Source organism: Amphiprion ocellaris, chromosome 7 (assembly GCF_022539595.1).
Source record: "Amphiprion ocellaris isolate individual 3 ecotype Okinawa chromosome 7, ASM2253959v1, whole genome shotgun sequence".
NCBI lineage: Eukaryota > Metazoa > Chordata > Actinopteri > Pomacentridae > Amphiprion > Amphiprion ocellaris.
Window position 1 is genome coordinate 6,285,346 of NC_072772.1, and position 22,771 is coordinate 6,308,116.

Genomic DNA, 22,771 nt, shown 5'->3' on the forward strand with positions numbered 1-22,771 from the left:
CCCCTGTACTTTGCAGCTATTCGTCTTCAACATTTATAGAGAAATGTTATCCTAAATGGAGAGAGCACTTGCTAACGCACTTTCTCCTTTCACCTTTTCATTTTAATCTATGCCTGTCATCAATCTACCATAAATCTGCTCACTGCTGAGAAGAAAAGTATGAGTTGTATGTCTGTGACTTGGTGTAGAGAAATATGCAAATATGGTTTCAGAAGATTATCATAATAAAACTGTGGTGAAGCTCTTTTTGAAGGCCTGTCATAGAGAGTTTCAGACCTAATTTAAGGGGAAAGCAGAAATATATATATAATATATAACAGCCAAGGTAGCTGGACTTTGTGTACACATGGATTTATTCACAATATAACAACTGCAACACAAACAAATACAAACACTTAGACAAAAAAACAACAGGAACAAGGAATATAGCGATGGTTAAGAGAGCAATTTCAAATAATTTACCAAAATAAAGCACAATATTACAGTAATATTTGCACTGAAAGATAAAACAGATGGGAGGACTGTCACCTGAAAGGAGTTGGTAATTTAGGTGGTAATAAGGTGGAGAATAAAAATTTCCAAGGAGACAGAATTTAGAAAGTAGCATTTTGCATGTTTATTACCAAGGAAAAAATCTGAAAAGTGTGTTGTTGTCATCTGATGAAGGACAATTGTTAATTCTTAAGAACAAGTCATGCTTTTCACTTTATGGCAATTTGTAGGACTATCAAACAGCACAGTATTGCATTATTTTACATGCACTTGTGCTCCTGGGAGCCACATGATGAAAATGACAATAGACTGCCTTAAACTTTTAATTAATTTCTAATCAACTTCATAAATGTATACATTTATTAATTAAATACAGGACTTTTGCCAGTAAACAAATCACAAGTAAAGCTCTTTTCGGTCAGTATCTCAGACAAACTGGAGATGATTAAAAGAAGGTCAGGGAAATGGAATGATTGTTTCTTTAATTCTTTAGTGCAGTGCCTCAGTGGTGTGAGTTGTGGGTTTGTAGATGAGTGTGAGTGTCTCAGACACACCCAGCTCCTGGTTATGGGTCTATAAATGCATCTTGTCTGGTTGGACATTCTCCAGAATTAGCTCTTCAGCTTGCTATTGGCTGTGACACCATACATTTTGGTGTTACTTTGATGGCGTGAGCTACAGTGCTCTTTGAACGCACAGTTTGGGTGTCGGGGCCATTTGGTCAGTGTTTTCCATTCATGAGGGCTCTGAGGCCACATCTGGTGCCTCGGCCTGATAATAGACATAATGAGGGTCTGAACTGTTGCTGTGGGTGAAATCTTAAAGTGTTACCTTAAGATTTGCCATTGTGGAGACCAAAAAGCAGGAGGGGGAAACTGCTGGTATTTGCTGATTTTTTAAAATCTCCTTTACACATTTCTCATATAGTATTGCACAAAAGTGAAATGCACAATAATAATAATAATGACAAGAACTTTATTTATATATAATCTTTGACTTACTTTTTTTTAAAGATCTTTTCACAAATCTGCTGTAAAGTCTCTGCTGGTACTGAGAACAAAAGAGATTTGGGCATGAAGTCGTGTGTTTTTAACCTTTAAAATTAGTTTTTTAAAGGAGTCATGAGCCTCAGGGAAATGGCATTTTCTACCTCAGAGGTTTTTTACTTGACCTTTATTTGTCACAAGCAACCATCTTCCACAAAAATTAAGAATGTGACCCAGATAACAACATTATGTAAGTACATGTGCGAACTTAGATGCAACCCATATGCATGTTTGATGAAATGGGGATAAAAAACCTCCTCCTCAAAAACATTTTAAAGGAAAATGTGGAAGAAACCGGTTCAAACGAGGAGTTATCCCTCTTCAAGGATGGACATGCATATAGTAAATACTGCGTGCACGCAATCAAACAACATATTAATTTTACTGTATGAACCATTAGAGCAACAAAATCAAAGACAGGCTTGTAAACGTCAAGCAACTTCCATGTACTGCCAGATAGACTGGATCTGAGCCACACAACCTCCTCTACACAACAGAGGCCTGAAACTAATGTGCATACAACACACAAGAGGCAATCACATCATTTACACATAGAAGTGAAATGAAAACACATGAAGGGTGAGAGAGACAAGGACAACCACATGTAGATGGCCAGAAGAGAGATGGAAGGAGAAGCCGAGACTCCTAAGGGATGAAATCTCGATCTAAAACATCTGGAATGAGGCAGAGACAGCCAGTGGGGAGACAGACAGGTCTAAGGATGGCTGATGGTTTGATACAGAGAATCATGAACATAAGGAGGACAGGGAGGAGAAAAAGAGGTAGAAGAAGGAGAAATGAAGTTCCACAGCTTGGAAACTCAGAAAGAACAAACGAGGAGGTGAAAAAGGTGGTTTTCAGAACATTTGCAGTAAACTGTGACTGCTCCTTCTGGATTCACTGAGAGTCAGACCAAACTGCCATAAAGATAATGGTAACAGGCTGGAATTTAAGAAAGAATAAGCAATTTCCTATAAGTTAAGGTGGGAGTAGAGTGTCTGATGTCAACAGCGTGATAGGAACGAGCTCTGCAGTCTGCTGAGCTCATTTTAACTCAGGGACAGACAGGAGCCTTGTGATGTGAGAGTGGCGAGCACAACATGGATTATACTGTTTAAAGAGATCAGACAGGCATCACGGGTCAAGACCATTTAGGATCGTACAAGTCATCTGGCATGGACAGGACACACAATTTTCTCTTGTGGTGGAGAACTTCTCTGTTGACTGCATTCACTGAATTATTCTAAATTATTCTCCACATTTGGGAAAAAGAAAATGAGCAGAGTCAGTGATCTTTGGTCAACTTGTGGGTTTACTGGACACTACACAAACAAACTGAGCTGGTCTTGAGAGCAACTAAAACTTGCACAATAGGTTCCCCCATAGTATGATTATCACATGCTTCTTGCCTTCTGTCATGAGCTGCATCATCACATCATGTGTATCAGTCCTGCCTGCTTTGTTTCCGTGTTTTTTGAGATTTGAAGATTGTAGTCGTCACAATGTGTCCCAAGAAGCATCACGACACACAGAACATCTTTATCAAAGCATTCTTTCAGCTGCATCATTAGTAGATTTTATTAGTGTTTCCTTCACTCCTCTAAATAATTAAGATAGCTCCTTTTTAACTTATTTGAATGAACCTTTTAGCCTGTGACAAAGTTTATATAAACACAGTTAAAATGGCTTTATAGACATATACACTATATTGCCAAAAGTATTAACTCACCTGCCTTGACTTGCATATGAACGCAAGTGACATCCCATCCCTAATCCACAGGGTTCAATATGATGTCGGTCCACCCTTTGCAGCTAGAACAGCTTCAGCTCTTCTGGGAAGGCTGTCCACAAGGTTTAGGAGTGTGTTTATGGGAATTTTTGACCATTCTTCCAGAAGTGCATTTGTGAGGTCACACACTGATGTTGGACTAGAAGGCCTGGCTCTCAGTCTCTGCTCTAATTCATCCCAAAGGTGTTCTATGGGGTTGAGGTCAGGACTCTGTGCAGGCCAGTCAAGTTCATCCACACCAGACTCTGTCATCCATGTCTTTATGGACCTTGCTTTGTGCACTGGTGCACAGTCATGTTGGAAGAGGAAGGGACCAGCTCCAAACTGTTCCCACAAAGTTGGGAGCATGGAATTGTCCAAAATGTCTTGGTATGCTGAAGCATTCAGAGTTCCTTTCACTGGAACTAAGGGGCCAAGCCCAGCTCCTGAGAAACAACCCCATACCACTCTACTGAAGCACTGTTCTTGAGCTAATCTGAAGGCCACATGAAGTTTGAAGGTCTGTAGTGATTGACTCTGCAGAAAGTTGGCAACCTCTTGGCACTATGCTCCTCAGCATCCACTGACCCCACTCTGTCAGTTTACGTGGCCTACCACTTGGGGACTGAGCTGCTGTCATTCCCACACACTTCCACTTTCTTATAATACAGCTGACAGTTGACTGTGGAATATTTAGGAGCGAGGAAATGTCACGACTGGATTTGTTGCACAGGTGGCATCCTATCACAGTTCCACGCTGGAATTCACTGAGCTCCTGAGAGCGACCCATTCTTTCACAAATGTTTGTAAAAGCAGTCTGCAGCCTAGGTGCTTGATTTTATACACCTGTGGTCATGGAAGTGATTGGAACACCTGATTCTGATTATTTGGATGAGTGAGCGAAAACTTTTGGCAATATGGTGCACTTGATTGTTTTTTTCCCAACAGGCTCCTTCTGGATGTCACAAAGTTGTCCTTGAGTGGCTTCTGCTGCTAAGGACAAAAGTTTTAGGGCATAAAAATTATTCATATTTTTTAAGTCTAAAAAGGCATTTGGAAAGGAGCCTAAGGAGGACGACATTTCTTTTTTCTTTTCATATGACCTTTATTTGTTGCAAACCCTCCACAAAACAAGCAAGCATGTGACCTGTTTGACTCGGAGAACACCCAAGTGTTATATATTTAGTATTCCCAGCGTAGATGTCATCAAGCCAGGCTAAATCAAGTTTATTATTATATAGTCTAATCTGTGACACTATGTTTTTATTTGTATTTTAAACTGTAGCTGTTGGCTGTTACAATAATCAACTCTAATTTAATCCATGGCTGCAGTGTCAAAAGGAATCTAGGACTGTGTCTGTTGCTTCTCATCAAGTAGGAGAAATATTTTGCTCAAGAGGCAGAGAGAACGAGCTTGTAACACACTACACACTACAAGCTACAAAGCAGCCGGATTTAATTTGTATAGTTTGTGTTCCAGTCTTCCACAGGGAAATACTTGAAAACGTGTTTCTTCAGTAAACAAAGGTACAGAGCTCTTTGACTGTCTAGTTTTGGTTGTATAAAAGCCAGGCAACTAGAAAGGGTTGAAAGCAGAATGTGGCAGTCAGATTAGAAACCACTAACTTGTGAGACAGAATCAATTTAAGATGTTTATAACTGTGAATAGTAGATTACTGCATCAATGGAGTAAAACAAAAAGTATGAAGAAATACCATGGTGGCTTTGCTTAGAGAATAACAGGCATCATCCAGGTGATAATAATACATTAAAACGTCAAACTCAAGCCACAGATTCAGAATCTGCCTTTTGCTGTTCCATGTTCTACATGAGATTACTATATCAGAGAGCTTGTGTTGAATCTATATTCTCGTTTTTGCTGTTTAAAGTCCTGACTCATGCCAGCCTTCTTGTCACAATGATAACAGGCTTGTAATGATCTCTGCATTTGGCCTACTCTGCAACACTACTGTACCTAATTTCAGCTGCTGTGGTTTTTTTTGGACGTACACACACTGCTTGATAATTGGATTTCTGTAGTTTTACTTTTTGCGGTTCTTACTATGTTTTGTCAGATGTGTGGTTCATTCCTGTTTCTTTTAACTCACTCTATTTGTATTTATTTATTTGTTTTTATGACTTTGGCTAAATGTTATTTGATTTTAGTCAAAGGAAATGGCAATAAATAATGCATATTAATCTGGCACTACAATAATGCAAAGTGAGTGTAATAACTGTCTCTTCAACAGCGGTCAGAATAATTTTGTCTGCCTAATTCTCTCTAAGTTGTTTGTACGGCATAAAAATTTGCAGGAATACTTTTATATTTGCATGTATTTGTCGTATTTGATTGAACTCTTTCATGTGCTGCTTAAACCAGGAGAGATGCCGCTGTCAGGGTCAGATATACATGTTCCAGCTTTGCTTGGGATGGACTACCCTGACCCCATGGGATCTGGCCTTAGTGTACCAGTGCTGGGGTGTCAGAATGACCCTGTCTCTGGGAATATAGTACCACTGGCAGGGACCGTGGAGGACCCAGATGGAAAAGGTACTGTGGAAAACAAGCTATTGCACATGTTCTCCTAGCATGCTTGATCTCATTTCTTTTAAATGCCATTAAACACAGTGCAATACCAGCTGTGCCCTTTTCTGTGCCACTATTACACTTTTCAGGCCTGATGGCGATCCGTTATGGATCTCAGACTGTTGATCCAGTGACGGGGCTGTTGGCGCCAGTGGTTGGAGCAAGGCTGGATGTGTCTACAAAAATCATTGTCCCTGTTACCGCTTCCTACTGGCTAATGGTGGTAGATCAAACCGATAGCATGCAGGTGGGGGAGTAATTGAGGGAGAGGCATCCATTAAGGCCCTTACACAGGAAATCCTTATTGTGACCACAGAGAATAAAAGTAGTTTTTATGTGTGTAATCTCCAGCTTTCTTTTTTGTTGCTTATTGAATTCAGCCAGATGGAATTAGATGAATCTGATGTCTTTCCTTTTTTGTTGTTTGCTATGGTATTGCAGGTAGAGGCCCTGCAGAGGGAGGTGTGTGTGCGAAACACTTACTGGCAGCAGCAGAGGCAGCGGGAGGAAGATATTCTTACTGATGTGGATTCAGCTCTATTCCAGTGTCTCTTTAGAGCCACAGAAGCAAACTCTCATCAGGTCAGCAGGAGAGGAAGGGCGCTTCTGTTTTGGTTGTAAATATCTTATATGGAATGGACTGAGTATACTGAGAGACACTCAAAGGGGTTGAACCTTTTGAACATGTGGGAATGATTTAAGGGATGTGTGAATGTGGGGGAAAACTGCTTTGGAAAAGTAAAGCTTTTCATGTTCTGCCATTTGCTGCAAGTAAGCAAACCAGAGTGTTGGTCTTTGTGCACAACTAAGAGTTAGTGAAAAGTGCAAAATCATCGTATCACTGTGTCTGAGTGTGTATGTGGGTGTTTTCGTACCTCTCCCTTTAGTATTTGTGTGTGCATGGGGCTTTTGAGTCCCAGTATGCAAATATGTGCTTCTCTTTTTATGTTCAAAGTGTGCGCACTCTGCCACAGGTCCGGTGGTCTGGGAGGCAGCCGAAGGAAGCAGCCGTGGAGCTGCAGGATTCAGCACAGACAGAAGCCCAGAGGAGAGTGGTTCAGCACTCCCACTTGTCTCTGATTCTGCCTCCACATGTATTACGCATCCTCACGTTGGGTAAATTAGCTGGCAAGGTGGCAAAATGAAGGAAGGCATGAAGGAAATTACACTCATGACCAGCTCTGCACTTTTATTCATCGCTTTCCAAAGAAGTCTCATATCACAGCCTGCAGCTGTTTATAAATTAATGTAATGCCAGAATCAATATTTAGCCCGGGTGGTGAAAACAGCACAGGGGATTGTGGGAAGTCCTCTTCCAGACCTGGACTCAATATACGTGGGCCGGGTCCAGAGGAAGGGCCGACATATCGCCCCACCCCACCCACCCGGGAAGTGGACTGTTTGTTCCGTTTCCCGGGTAAACGGTGCAGAAACATGAAAATTCTAACTTCCAGACTGAAAAACAGTTTTTATCCCAGAGATGTCTAATCCATTTCCCCCTTGGACACACAACAGACACACTATGTGCAATAAAGAACTGAATCTTGCACTGGACTGCACTCTACCATTCATCCTACTGCTCATGTACACCAATGCTGTTTACATATTTATATTTTTGAGGATTATTTTATTTCATTTTATGTTATTTATGTATAGTGTGTCGTTTTCTATTTTTTATGTATAGCTGGGAGTCACCAATCGAAATTTCGCTGTGTGGGAACACAATGACAGTAAAGATTTTTGATTCTTGACATTTTATTTGAGTTGGCAGCATGTCTCAACGAGCATCTTTATCTGTGGCTGTAGGTGACGAGGAGGAATGGGATCAACAGTGCGTTTGGCACTCAGAGCTCACGTCTGGCCTTGATAAGGCGGATGTGTGTGTGAATCAGCTGCAACAAGACCAAGAAAAATGGGCAACACAGGCAGGAGACTTGTCAACACACCTCCATGCTATGGTCAGAACAGCAGCTTTATTAGTGGCACTGCAGCATAGTTGGAGACCGACACAGTTTGATCAGATGTTCACTTCAATTTCGGGCCAATGAAAAATGTTTGCTGTAGGGAGCTTTGGAAAGTCTAATAATTGAACTTTAATGCCAGTTCTTCACTGTGAGATGCACTCTGCAGCACAGTTGTCTAAATGTAAATAACAGGCCTGCGGTTATTCTTCTTTCAGGACAGAGAGCTGAGACAGAGAGAGTTGTGGGAACAGTGTTGTTCCAGGCAGACAGAGCTGGAGGCTGCTCTGAATGTGCTGCACTTTGTCAGACACCTTTCTCAGCTCCGTGCCGACACTGCTCAGGTGAAAAACACAGACATAATGAATAAATAAGACTGAAAAAAAACATACCCAAAAATATGATGCAGGGAAAAGATTGGATATTTTTATTTGCCTTTTTGGAGTTACACTGAGATTACTTGCATAATTGTTTAAGTTGCATAACATCTACACTTCTCTGCTTGTATTCTAGGCACTGCTGTGTGGGAATTTTTGGTTCAAGGAATACGGTCTGGTTCAGTGCAGTGGAAACAGACCAAATGTGAAGGTCGTGGGTTTGCTCCAACAGAAGGCTTTGCCTCTGCTTGAGAGGCTGAACCAGCTCCTGGAAGAAAAACAACCAACCAGCTTCTCCCCCAACACCTGCAATCAGCACCTCTCTGGTACAGAAGCAGCACCGAATAGGAATAGTATATGCACTACATGATGTACGGTACATTTTGTTCAGGGAAAAGCACAGCTCCTCATTGAATAACAGTATTATCTTGGACCTGAATTGATTTTCTGCTTCCTCTCTGTGCCATTGGATGCTGATATACAATCTCTAAAACTGCTTCACTACTGCCAGCATTTCCTGGTACCGAGGGTGCAAACTCTTAGATCCACAGCCATCTACATTTTCCTACATGCTCCGGTATTGTGGTTGAAGGAGACAGTTTGTGCTTTTTATAACTGTATGTACGTATTGCCAATAAATCCCATGAAAGGATCAAAACCAACCACAAGGTTTCTTGAAATCCTGCAAGGTTGCAAGTTAGGTTTCAGAAGTGTAGCTCCATTTGAATAAAAAAAAAATCAAGACATAGCAAATATTGCTTCAAATACAATAAAACTATGTATTTTTTTATTGTTTGGATGCTTTAAGTGTGTACAACAGCAACCTAAAACAGAGCCATTTATCAGTTTTTAACAGTTTCTGAAAACCTGTGGAACTCTTTGGCACATAGATGCTAGCTACAGGACTTTGGGATTTAATTACACCGACAGTACAACTTAACAAGATCAATTAAAAGTTGGTTTTGGCCCTTTGTTATGAGATTTGTTGACAGCAAATAAAAAAAAAGAAATTTGCCAGGCTCATCCTTCAAGTTTGATTTCTAACATGCTTTAGGTTTGTCAACAAAGCAGATCTATGGATTGGAAATAGCCTCTCGAGTCTGGACAGCATCTGTGCCTGTGGTGAAAGGTATGTGCTCCTCAAGCCACACAAGTGTAACGATAACATGTCAGTGTGTGTCAAGAAAGAGTGTGCAGGGCATCACAATCTGTAAAGCCTACAAAACCCTTCTCAGACTCACAATTTGGATAAGGAAGTTGCTTTATCTTCAGCTTGCGACACGGTATCATGAGTGCAAGGAATTTGTAATCTCATGTTTACAGGTCCAGTGGAAACACTTATTCTGCATTCCAGCTACAATAACATGAATCTTCAACAGAATCTTCATCAGAATCTTCATCAGAATCAATATTAGTTCGTCACGTACAACGAATAGGATGTGGTGATTTGGTGCATTGCAGCAAACACTATATAGCCAAATATTTAAAGACGGAAAAAAAGATTTATAAAGAAACTAAGTGTTTTAAGTCAAATAAACAGCAAACAGCAGGAATTTTAAGTAATAAAAGGCAGTAGAATTATTTAATGTATGCAGGAGTGTGCTAATTTTTTGGTTGAGAATATGTACCTTTTGCATAGTATATGTTGTAAACAACTTGAGATGTGCAAATAATAATAATATTCCAATTAAAAAGAACTCGTTAAATGCTTCCCACTAAGAATATAGTTTCATTCTTAACTCGTCTTGATTTTTAGTTTTAGCCTTGTAAACGTGTATTTTCACAAGGGTATGTCTTTTTTTGAAAGATACTTTATTGATTTGTCAGCATACATACAGCACGTAGCATCAGAGATAAACAGCAAGATAAATGAAAACAGTGCTTAACAACTACATGGTTACTTTTGATTTATTTTAAGTACTCTGTTATAGCAGTGCTGTCAGTTAAAAGCAGCTCTAAAGTTATTACCAAGACCCTCTGCCTCTGGTTGCATTCAGTTGAGTTGTTAGATGTATTCAGATTTAAGTTTCTGTTTAATTTTCATTTATTGAAATTAAAGGCATCATCCCTGGATGCAATTTATTTCAGGAATAAATAATAATAAACCAAACTATTTTGATGGAGATGTGGAGGACGAATTCAGTAATCTGATATTCAGTCTCATTCTTAAGACATGTAAAGCAAAGGCACATAATTAAACCAATCAGTAGACTTTCTGCAAAATAGCTTTGAAACTGCTTGCAGTGTTGCAGACTCTTACCTTCCTCTTTTACTATCTGTCCACACAGACATGCTCAAAGTAAAAATAGACTTGTACAAAGATTAAAATTAACGACATTAATTTCTTACACAGCCACAATGCTGTCTCCTTTGTGCTTTTCCTCTCTTGCTCAAGACTTTGGATTGTTTGTTGTTGTAAATTAAGTGTGAGAGACATGAGGGAAGAGTAACTTATGAGAAATTCTGATTCATCATCTGCTAAAGCGGGCCTAGTAGGATTTTTCATCCTCCTCTGTGGTCCTCTCATCTGCTTTTCCTCCTGTCTAACTTTTTCTCTCAGGAAGGCTGTTGACACGGAGGGCCCATAAGTCTTCCAGGACTTAGTATCAATGTCCATTTTTCTGTCTTCTCTGACAGCTCAATATAATGTGCCTTGGGTCTTTAGACAACAAATTTAACAAAAACAAAGCCTCACAGCAGCTTAAGGACAAACTTTGACATTTTCAAATGAACTGATCCCTTGATCATTTTTAACAGGTCTCATTTGTGTGTCTAAAGGAATCTCCACTCAGTCTTTGAGGGAGCCTGGCAATGCAGCTCAGTCCCAGGACACTGGTTTACAGGCCAGCTCAGCACAGACACACAACTCACAAAGACACACTGCTTCTTCTGGCATTCACTCCGAGGGTGAGACAGAGCACTGATTGTATTGAATTTAAAGCCCTTTCATTCCATGTTGTGCTGTGCTGTACTCTGCTGCATTTCAAATGTGTGACTAAGCTTCCTATGAACAAGTTTTATGTTCATGTTCTTTACTAGATTCATCTCCCAGAAGTCGGGTAACAAGCAAATTTGCACATCTAGACGTACACATAGAGGAAATCTAAGTACTTACAATACTAACTGTACAGCAAAGCAAACCTTTAAGGAACTAGCTTGATGTTTTGGAAAATATGCTTATTCTATTTCTTGTCGAGACAAGAGATACTACTATCATGTTTGTCCATTAAGTTACCAGCAAAAAAATTAAAAATCCAAAATCTGCATAACAGCACCTCTAAGTTCACTAATTAATAGTCTATATTTTGCTTGTTTAACTCTGAAATGCATGGGTGTCATTTAAAACCCAGCACTTATATACAATACAAAACTCCAAGAATCTTTATTTTTTTTCAAACTTATTAACACTGTTCCTGATACTTTTGACACTAATTAGTCAGCAGTGAGTCAGTGAGACATGGTTATTTTGCAAAACATCAACTGCTCCACTGTTTTGCAACTGCATGTGGATGTATAGGCAGCTGAAATAGCTATATGAGCTTCTCTCATCAGTCCTACTTTCTTAAAGTTTCTGGACTCTGGATGGCATTGCTATTCTCATGATCTCATTCTGCTTTTAAATGATCTGATCAATGAATGGCAAAAAAAACCCCTTCATCATCACTGGCAGACTGGTAACATCAATAGAAGTCTCATAAAGTTGTTCTTGCACCAAAAATAGCCCTTTTTAATATAACATAACAAATCTAAAACCAAAGGTTCTCTTTTTTCCTCCTTTTTTGTAAGAATTAAGGAAACCGTATTTAAATAGTCCTATAGATTAGATCTGAGGGCATTTTCATTCATTTTATCCCAATTTCCTAACAGGGAGTCAGCAGATGAAGGAATCTACTCAGCCTACACATATCACCGTCCCCGCAATCTCAGGTAACATCTCGCTGTAAAATTAAAGTTAGAATGTGTGACAGGTTATGTCGCATTTACTCCATCCGTCTGTGGCTCTTTTATTCCCCCAGAGGAGCAGTGGACAAGACTGCTGGAGCTTTCGCCTCTATTCCAGCTGCTGAAGGGGGTGGAGCTGCAGCTGAAGGGCTGGGCCTGTAAGGCAGGGGTTCTTAGTGGAGAGCTTGCTGGTGAGTTGGATAAGCTTGAGTGACCTATTTTTGACTGAGTGATGGGACTACAGGCGCCATACATTCGCATATACACTTGCACACTCACTTATATATATATACATACAGCCTCTCCAGGGAAACAGTGGCAGTAGGGCTGAGTGATTTACAGAAGAAACTGATTCATCAGTATGAATTACCAATTTTGCTCATGTTAATATGTTTCGTTAATTTTTTTCACATGCGCCACCCTATCATTAATGCCTTGCAACTGTCTGAAGTTGCCTGTATTGCCAGTTAGTATATTTTCTCAGTTAATATGTGCCCACAGTCTTCTTCACATTTACACCCACAAGGAGAGGCTGGAATGATATTGATTTTAGGTGATATGATCCGGCCATTACTGACAGTGATGCATAGTGTGGTTTGCATGAAAAGAGCCTGAAAGAGAAATACAGTGCCCGGCTCCTCAGAAGGGAGGCAGGGTTTACAACGTTATTTGATCATTTGACACGCATTTTGGAAAGACTATCAATCCACCCGTAGACTCTGCTTACTGAAAGTTATGGTGTACTTGTCAGATGCACTACATAACATTGTCAAAGCAGATTTCACAGCAGCCTGTGTTTTTGGGTTTTCTTTTTAAATTTTTTTTTTAGCCGACCTTGATGAAGTCCAGATGACAGACGTTTTCCGAACCACAAGTGTTTAGACATATGTTGGTTCGACTTTAGGGACACCAGGTTTAATTAAACTACTTTCATTAGAACTGTCTTCCAGAGGTGCTATGATATTAAGTAGCAAAAAAGAGATGCTTGTTAAATCATCAGTTAGGTCTTTTATTAGCCATGCTGCAGCTCATGACTCAGGGGACCACAATGTCAGTTTACTTTTGTTAAGACAGAAGTGTCAAACGGATGACCTGCAGCTTTGTGTATATGCAATCCTTGGAGGATGAGTCCAGCTGACCTTGGTGATCCTTGGCCTTTTACTTTGCCATTGTGATATTCATATATGTGGCTTTCACCAAAAAAAAAACATTTTAGCCGGATATGCGAGAAATTTTGAAAAAAAAAACATCTGAATGTTTCCCAGAGAATGATTACAAAGGATGCTTTAACTTTTATCTAGTATCATCACTGAGTTCAGATCTTCCAATATTTTAGTTCAAGAATAACACCTATAGAGCTAAAACAGTAGTTTGACTGGCATTGACTGATTGGCACTTTGCCAATGCAGCATGTAAGATAACATCCTGAGCCTTAAATCTGCTAAGCATTTTCATTTTCGCTCCGTCATTTTGGAATTTAAGCACGGAACAGGTTGGGTGTGGGTCAGAAAGTGATCCCCTAGGTCAATCAGTCAGTGAAGGTTACTGCAAACACCAAGTTAAGAGAGCAGCAGAAGTTGGTAAGAGCATCTTCAACTCCAGACTTTCCCACAATGGACAGGCTGCACTCACTGCTGCTCATGTGTTACTCAAAAACAGAAAACACAAGAAAATATCCGAACAGTGAGCAGGCATGAAGTGCGAGTACACTGATTTAGTCTTATTCATGGGCATAAAGCTTCACGTTGCTTCTTGAGGGGAAGATATTCTAGAAAGTGCATTTGCAAAGTTGAACTGTAGGTGCTGAAGTTAATAAATCACATTAAAACAAACCACAGACCAAAGCAACAAAGCAAAACAAAGAACAGCTAAATGAAATCACCAAACAAAAAGCAAACAGCAAGCATGACAGTGCAGTATCTAAAGGTTAGTTAATTTGCCTTCGACTACTATAGCAGGAAACTGCAATTATCTTGGCTGTCTCATGGATAAATGTGGAGCCCTAACTCAGTGCCGTGGGTTCAGCAGTCTAGAACATTGACCTACTTGCAAAGACGACCTAGAAGATTAGTGTGCTGTGAGGGTAAAACACACAACAAGCAATAGCTGTATGGCGAGGTCCACTGAATTGTAGATTACACTGTAATCGTTGTAGGCTGCAAGTATCAACCAGAGAAGCTGTGCATATACCCAGGAGAATCCCCAGACAGACCTAACAGAGCCTGCATTTGCTTATATAAGGCCGAGGTGTGCATTAGTGATTGTGACGTGGGAGGCAGTCATTTGGAAGGACTTCCACTGCCAGGAAATTAAATTAAAATGTTACTTCATTACTTCGTCATTATTTAAAAATCAATTATGGGGCTTCTGTTTGGCTTCTGTCTGGCTGCTGGAAAAAAAATGGAACGTTTACCAGCTGATGTGCACTGTACACTTTGGTTCGTCTCCGAATTTTGCTTTGTCACATATTACTTTGTTACTCATGTTCAGTGGCTCAGTTTAGCAGCAGCATTTTAATTACAGTTTGGTGTAAAGAATTGGGGCCATGATGTGACATGATACCATCCTTTGTTTGGTCCAGACAGAGGCAAAAGTTTCTTAGATGTCCTTGATGCTCAGTGGGAATGTGAAGGAGAGCTCATCCCTTTGGACCTGTCAGTCCTGAAGCCTAGAGAGTTCCTGGTCTACCAGCATGGACTATTCCTGATGCACACACTGCATAATCTGAAACTGGTTGGTGCCAAAGTCTCAGTCTTATTTTCTGCCTCCTTGCCGACTGTATTCATTTGTAAATTGCTTAAATTGTGAGTCAGGTGGATAGGCGTCAACCTCCTGTGACACTAAAGTATAAGCAGCTGGAGTTAATGGATGGATGAAGTCTTTGCTTTGTGGCTTTGAGTGGCCCGGCCATAAGCAATCTTTTACACTGTAATTTCAAATGTGCCTCTCTGCAGCTTTAAGCACTCAGACAGAAAGTTTCTAACTATCCCTGTACCGCGCGACTGAGGCTCACTTGGCCTTTCATGTGAGGACTCGATTTAAGCTTTCATCTTGAAACAAATCCTTGAAATGCTCTCACATCTATTGCTTTTGTTGTGTTTCCTTGATGTATTTTCTGGTTACATACATATTTATTTCAAATTCTCCATTGTTATTTAAATGCGTGGATGTATTATATTTTAATTTTTGCTGTGAAGTAAGCTTCAGAAGGCATATTATAATATAAAAGGCTTGGATTGCCATTGTCTTTTCTTACAGACTCCAGCCATTTCACTTCAGATAGCAGCGAGTCTCCCAAACAACAACTATTTCAACAACGCCTTCAGAAATTCCTTTTTTTATCAGGTAAATTTAAAACTATGTAAAAGTATACTTTGACATTTCCTTTATGCTTTTCAGTTCCAGTACAGCAGCTCAATTATATGTTGATGATACTTATTTGTACAGTATTAGCACAATTTAAGCGCCCAGTCAGGTTATGTAGATAAAACTGAACAAATAAATAGACAACACATAATAAATAAAATTTTACTTCAAATATCACAGAAATTTTGATGAGGATATATTGCCTGGCTGTGTTTGCAGTTCGTTATCAGAAGGGCAGGTTCTAGAAGCAAAAGCATTAAAGTTCTCACTAAACCAGATCGAACATTAAATTTCTTGCGCAGGAGTAACAATAATCTGTCATTATAACATGCATTAACATTCTGCTTTATAACAAAGACCTGTACATTTAATTCTTTAGGTGCATATGGTTGCATATTTGGACTTCTTTTTCTTTTACTTAAGTAACACTTTGACAGAAATATTTAGTTGTAAGTGAAGTTTTACTGCTATTTTGCTACTTTTAAAATAGTTCCTTTGACCACTCCGTACTGTCATGAAAAATATAAACGTTATGTGGATGATGAGTAAAGAAAGCGGATCATGATTTCTTAAATTAACAAAATAAAATTACTGAATGAAAAATTATAAAAGGAGAAAACGAGGAAACAGTATACGCAGCAGAGAGTAAGGAATCTTACAACAAGCATTTTCCTTCTGCACACCGACCAAAGTTTCTTGACTATCGTAGCAAAACCAATCAGATAACACCTCCACAACAGAACATCCTCAGCCCTGCTGATCTCTGGCCAGAAGAGGCTTCAGCTGTCCTCACATGGAAAAAAGGTCAAACTAAAAGAACCTACAAGTAGAAAACAATTAGCAAATCCTCAACCTTCAGGCTTCCTGCATGGGCTTTAGGTTCTAAAGTTTGTTTTGGGGTTGGTTTCACCGTCTAAGGTGCTTAAAGGATTTAAGGTTCCACACTATTAGCTCATGGAGGAGAAAGCTGCAGACTGTTGATTACTATGAGTTTGCAATATTTGAAATGTATTTCATATCCTCTTCTTTGTTGATAAGGCACAAAGACATGTTTGATATGCATAACGTATAACTCCAGCTTCTACCTGGAAGAGCATTTAACGAAGGGATTATTATTTGTTCTTTATAACTGAAATCAAGAATTTCAGCTAAAATTAGACATGCAGGTATTAGTGAAGTAGAGACTTCCTCTTCTTGTCATAAAACTATAAAGTGACTACAATGTGAGCTGTTTAACTTTTCTTCCTGATGACAAGACACACCATTGTAAACATCGTCTAATGTAGTGCCATGCTTGCTTTTTATCAATCAGTTATTCATGTGGGGGTTGTTGTGCAGCTGTAATATGTTAGTGGGAATAACTCTGAGATGTGTGTTGACAGGAAGCAGAAGAGACACTGTTTGTCCGTCGCCAGAGGCTCCAGTCAGTTGGAGGCTTCTCTCTTCTGCTCCTGCATTGTCTGTCCCATGTCAAAGTTCAAGACATGAGCTCTGACTCCAGTCCTGCATTCCAGAGGCTTTTCTTTAAGGTAGACAAATACCCCACATATGTAGGAACAAAATATTATAGTTGCTTGGTTATCAAATCCAGTCTTAAAATAAAAAGAACTTTTAGATTCAAGCACTGTTTTATAGCCTTACTCATGGCTGGGTGACTTTCAGCAGAATTCATTTTTTGTTGTTGTTTAATTGTGTGTCACAGACGCTGCAGGAAAGCTTGGGCGAGCTGTTTCAGGCCAGACTCAGCATACCTTCCTCTGGACAGGAAGCCAGTGTGTGTGATTGGTTTCAGGATCAAGAGGCCCCCCAAGGAGATTTAAAGGAGGCTTGGTCAGACTCTCCTGCTGCCGCGCTGCTGCACAGGCTTCACAAACCAAGCAGAGGATTTCTGTCAGAGGATGTAAGGACACAATATTTTCTCTAACTCCTTTGTGACTGTTTAAATAGAAGCATGGCTGTTTGTTGTTTTATCTGTGTGACAGCGATGTATTCATATGCAGTATATATTCATAAGGATCTTATATATTCAGAAGTAACCAGAGCCACCTTGTATGTTTTTTGTCTTGTGTCTGTTTGTGATTGTACGAGCAGGAAGTTGAGAAGCTTAAGAAGAAGCACAGAGAGACGTCTGTGTTCTACCACCTTGAGGGATTTTTGAGAGAAAAGAGTTCTGAAGTTGCACAAAAAGGCAAAGACCATACTGAGTAAACATCTTTCTATGTTGTTTCTGTCTCTCTGGAGAGTTTCAAAATCCAAATCTCTTAAAGGAATAAACAACGCGAAACAAATAGAGGCTAAAATGCTCCAAATTGCCATCTGGTGCTAAAAAAAAAATGAAAAAAGTGTTGGAAAGTCAAGAGAAGTTATGCAAATAGAAATATTTAACAGAAAGGCAATGAAACGTAGCACTAACTACTGTCAGATTATTGTATTTTTAGTTAGTTTGGGAGGGCATTTCCGTGAATTACAATGATTTTAACCATAAACAGATTTCTAAGTCTAACCTTCATCTCATAAAATGCATTTTCTTATCATCAGTACATAATTTTTATTATGTATTATGTATCATTTTGTCAAATAAAATATGACAAATTGAACTAAATTTTAATATTTCGACTCTCAAGCCAAGATTTCGAAATGTTTTGACTTGCTCTGTCCAGTAATTTTAAAGAGCAGATGGTCGTTTTAATCAGTCCCTCCTATGTTGTTTTAATTTTAAATCTTGTGTGAAGAAATTCCTCCAAATAGTATAAAGTAAATGTAGTTGTCAATACACGATCATGTATACAATAACTGTGACTCTACAGTCTTTTAACATTGTGGTATCCACTTTAGTTTGCTTTTCTTTATTTTAGTGCATGCTACAAATACTAAATAAACCCATTTGTCTGTTTTATACAGCAGCTGACCTTATATACTTTCTATGCAGCATTACTTTTTTCTTTATCAGATTTAAGTTTTGCAATCAGTCATTACACAAAACCATTCATGTTGCAGGATTTATTTTTTTTTGCAACATAACCACAAAGCAAACAACATTGTAAGGGAGAATTATCTTTCTCCTTGAACAACTCATACATGTTTTTGATTTTTACTACTACAAGCCTTCGGCATTCCTGGGGTGTTTTTTTTTTTAGAAACTTTACAGCACAAGAACTATACAAACACATGAGCAAGCACATACAGACATATGTTCCTATTTAGTGGTGCACTGTGTGGAGGAAGGGAAGTAGATTGAAAGAACAGCTTTGCTGAGATTCCAGTGCGTCCTCTGGCAACAAGAGCCCCCTCACTGTTGCCGAGTGACTTGGAGAGCGACGACGATGATGATCAAAACTATTCCACAAACGAACCCGATGATGTTTAGGATCCTGGCTGTCCGTGATGCATCTGTAGCTACAACCGAATCTCCAACAGCATTAGCATTTTGTGCCTTTAAAAAAAAAAACAACAAAAAAAAACAGTGATCAGACTTAGTTTAATTTTCATGTAACACAGTTTTAAAAGAGGAAAAATGTGTTTCACGGATGAGATGGAATCATCAATTAAATTTCTGTTGCTGAGCACTTGCATTTTCCTTTGAGGACTTTGTTGAACATATATACATATACAGGCAAAATTAATGTTTCAACCGGTTGTATTATGAGCACACATCCACAATTATTCACAACAGAGCAGCCTCAGAATTTTGTCCTGATGCTTTAAACATTATAGTCAATTCATAGTAAGTTAAAAGGCAACAAATTAGATGATTTCACTTCACTGTCAGTTTCAGGTTTCAGTGATTTTTCTGGTTATTCACAGAAAGTAAGATATTGCAAAATGCCAAAAAATATGTATGTTTATACTTTTAGGGTGTGTCTCAGAATGCAGCACTAGAAAGGAACAAACATTTGCAAACCAAATCTACATCCAAAAACAAACAAACCAAAAAAAGTTGAATGCTCAGCTATGTTACCTACCTTGCATGAGCAGACGATAGCAGCAATTCCCAGAGGCAGACAGCAGAACACAGCGTTGATGATCGACCATCCAAGGTAGGATGAGGCAACAGTGCGAGTATTGCCTCCTTCCATAATATCTGTCTGTCTCACTTGATGTGGATGATGGGAGTTATGCTCTCTTGCCAGCGTCTGGAATCCAGTGGCTAGAGGGGGAAGTGACCCAAACCCTTTTTATTCTTCATGGGTGTGGTCTTAGGAGTTTCATAAGATTAACAACTATATGAAGAACCAATCTGCACACTACTATTGAACTGGAGGCAATTGAGAATCCTCACAAATTACTAAATCGCAACTTTAAAGAGCTTCATTACCTTCAGTTTCGTCTTTCACATTTAGTTTAAGACCCTGTGAAAAAGTTAATTCCGCTCGGATAGCAGTTAGTCCCACATGGAATTATTACCTACCACAAATACTGTTTGTATTCTGTTACAAGCCCAACAAACATAAAATAAACCATGAATGTATTTTTTAGTGCAACCCTTCAGTCATCCTATCATGAACAATAAAACATTAATTGGACTAGGTGGATGACTGTTACATCAGCAGGTTACACTGTAACCTGGAGTATGCAGCTGGGTGGAGAGACAATCTCAACATGAACAGTTCGTCTTTGCTCCTTATATTGTACATAAGACGTCATTTGTGCAGAGCTCATTCTGCTCTAAGTGTCATTAGTAATTATCTCACTTCCATCATACCTCTAGTAGAATAAATCCAATAATGTCATGAGATCTCACTTTTGGTCTCTGTCAATTTAATCTAATGGTAAACCTCAATATTTCCACACAATAGATGGTTATTAAAGGACAGCATAGCACCATAATCAAGGCTAATTAAGTTCATTCTTCTTAATTGAAACTGAATGAGATATGAAGTATTGTCTAAAACACAGAGGCCCTGGGATTTAAGAGGCATGTGTTTACAGTCTGAGAGCTTGAGTTGGACTTGGACTTCAAGGTCTACTGCAACTAATTCTTACTCAATAGCAATAATTAAGATAATCATCATCATCGTCATCATCATCATCATCATCATCATCATTTACCTGAATGATACGTTGTTGGGTTTTTTTGCCTATTTTTCGACATGTTATAAACCAGTTCCCTCTCTTCAGGTTAAATTCAGTACGATAGCTGTCCCCTTACATTTACGATTACCAATTGATCAAAAAGAGAAACAAAAGAATAAGAAGAGGAAGATGAGTCTTTAAATATATTTTAAACAGCTGAAGTTATCAGCTATTTCATTGTTACGTCTAACACTGAAACTGTTCATGTGAACCCACTGTAAATTTGCTTTAGTTCTCCACATACGATAAAACTATTGGAAGGAAAGTGTTCAGTTACTGTCACGCTTTGCTATACATGTGCTGCTATACTTGAATGAAAAGTTTTAAAATAGTTAACACAACTTAACAAGAGACACATTTTAGTTAACAGTGCAGTTTTGAAGTGGGGTTCATCTTCTGTGATAACCTCAGAAGAAAGACTGGAGCACTGAACAGATTCATTGTGCAAAGGCAGATAAAGTGGAGCGCATTAATCAATGACGGCACTGTGCTTTCAGAATCTGTTGTCCTGCCAGACACGACACTGTGGCATCCACAGCAGCTGGAGCCTGGCTATATAAAAGCCTCTGTCTGTAAGCTGTCACAGAAATAACTCATGCAACATACATTGTGCTGTGTTCCAGTACATACAACAGTGTAGCAGTATTTAATATTACTCAACAGCTGATGTTAAGTTCCCAAGCTCTGGTAATTGTTCTGGAACACAATATATAAGCAGCAGCTGGATATTGTTTTCAACATGATAGCATTAATTTGAAAGTCAATCCAAACTTGTCTTCCCAAGTGTTACAACCCAGCTGTCCAGAGTGAGCTAGAAAAGTAACAACAGCAGACAGATGCTGTTTAGCTGGATTTAAAAGAGGACTCCTTGAAGCTCTGTTATCTAAACTAACAACAAAACCAACCTACACAACCCAAACAGACACCCAGAGGAAGAACCCCTATCTAAGAGCTAACAATGATCTATGAACACAACAGGTTTCCACAGTCAAATTGTCCCTAACTGAGCCCTCAGCCCTCAAATGAAACAGCAAGTGTCTTAACTAGATCATTTAAAAGATATCAAACTCAAGAGACACACGAGTGAGCAGAACAGCACTCAAAAGCTGCCAGTGAAAGCAGAGATAACAGGTCTTTTAAAGTCAGGTGTGGGGGCTTGATTGGTGAACCGGAGTTGGGTCTGGTTCAGTCAGGCTTCAGCTCCTCAGAGGGGTCAGCGAGACGTCAAAGGCATCTCTGGTTGTGACCTCTCTTGGTCATCGAGGTCCTGTTTCTGGAAAACTTTCTGGCTCACTATTTTAAATCTTGAAAAGCCTGCCACTGTGGAATTATGGGACGTGCTGACAAGCAATCAAATTGATGATGTAATTCATTTAACTGCAGCTCCATGTTTCAACAAGAAGATCAAAGTAAACAGCAAACGATTCTGCTCAGTGCAGTGGCTGTAGCAGCTTCTCTTTCCTCTTTTGCTTTGTGCAAATGAGGATAAAGAGCCTCACTGTCTGTGGCTGCTGCCCCCTGGGGTCTGGCTGAGAGCACAGGGGTGAGGTCAGGGATTGCACTAATTTTTAGGATACTTCGTAAAGCCAATTTGGTGAGTCTGTGAGAACTTTTACCACATCAGAAGTGGCTTGTTACTGTCTTTCCTCACATAGGGATAGCTTTCTCTCTCTCTCTCTCTCTTTTTAAATTATGCAGTATGTGATAACAATTAAGAGATATATCTGAAATGCCACACCATGGGAATGTTTTAATTTTGGCTGACTTTTGATTGGAAAAGTTTTGTTCCAGTTAGTAGAAGGAGATCAGCAATAATCCTGTTAGTTATTTTGTTGACATTTAACTATTTTCTATTGCCAGTGGTTGAAGGATGAAACTGAAACCACTTTACCACCTTTTACATAAGGATATATTCAGCTGTTTAACCTTATTTTTCCGCTGTAGTTTAGGCATAGGGCTTTATATTTGCATTGATTATTACAAATGTAGATAAACAACAGCTTGTTTATCGATTTTTTGTGGTTGTGTCAATGTAATGTTTGCTTTTCTACTCACACTGCACAAATTGACGGACAAGTCGGATTTGTTACAAATGATGTGTAAACCTATCTAGTTGGTTTGATGTTTGCTATGAGGATACTTTAATGATGGGGATGAAA

The 22,771-nt window shown here is 39.2% G+C and overlaps 1 protein-coding gene across 1 annotated transcript in view; it reads left to right on the forward strand.

Annotated features, from left to right (window-relative positions):
- The window catches only part of si:dkey-103g5.4 (uncharacterized), a 29,392-nt gene extending 10,672 nt beyond the window's left edge, over positions 1–18,720 (forward strand). The window contains exons 19-34 of the mRNA XM_055011877.1: positions 5,687–5,857; positions 5,983–6,140; positions 6,335–6,475; positions 6,868–7,009; positions 7,700–7,851; positions 8,073–8,198; positions 8,368–8,557; positions 9,286–9,360; positions 11,010–11,138; positions 12,099–12,158; positions 12,248–12,364; positions 14,755–14,906; positions 15,432–15,518; positions 16,922–17,068; positions 17,242–17,439; positions 17,631–18,720. Of these exons, the coding sequence (XP_054867852.1) occupies positions 5,687–5,857; positions 5,983–6,140; positions 6,335–6,475; positions 6,868–7,009; positions 7,700–7,851; positions 8,073–8,198; positions 8,368–8,557; positions 9,286–9,360; positions 11,010–11,138; positions 12,099–12,158; positions 12,248–12,364; positions 14,755–14,906; positions 15,432–15,518; positions 16,922–17,068; positions 17,242–17,439; positions 17,631–17,747 (2,162 nt within the window). The 3' untranslated portion in view covers positions 17,748–18,720. The remainder of the gene's footprint in view (positions 1–5,686; positions 5,858–5,982; positions 6,141–6,334; positions 6,476–6,867; positions 7,010–7,699; positions 7,852–8,072; positions 8,199–8,367; positions 8,558–9,285; positions 9,361–11,009; positions 11,139–12,098; positions 12,159–12,247; positions 12,365–14,754; positions 14,907–15,431; positions 15,519–16,921; positions 17,069–17,241; positions 17,440–17,630) is intronic.
- Positions 18,721–22,771: the final 4,051 nt, after the last annotated feature.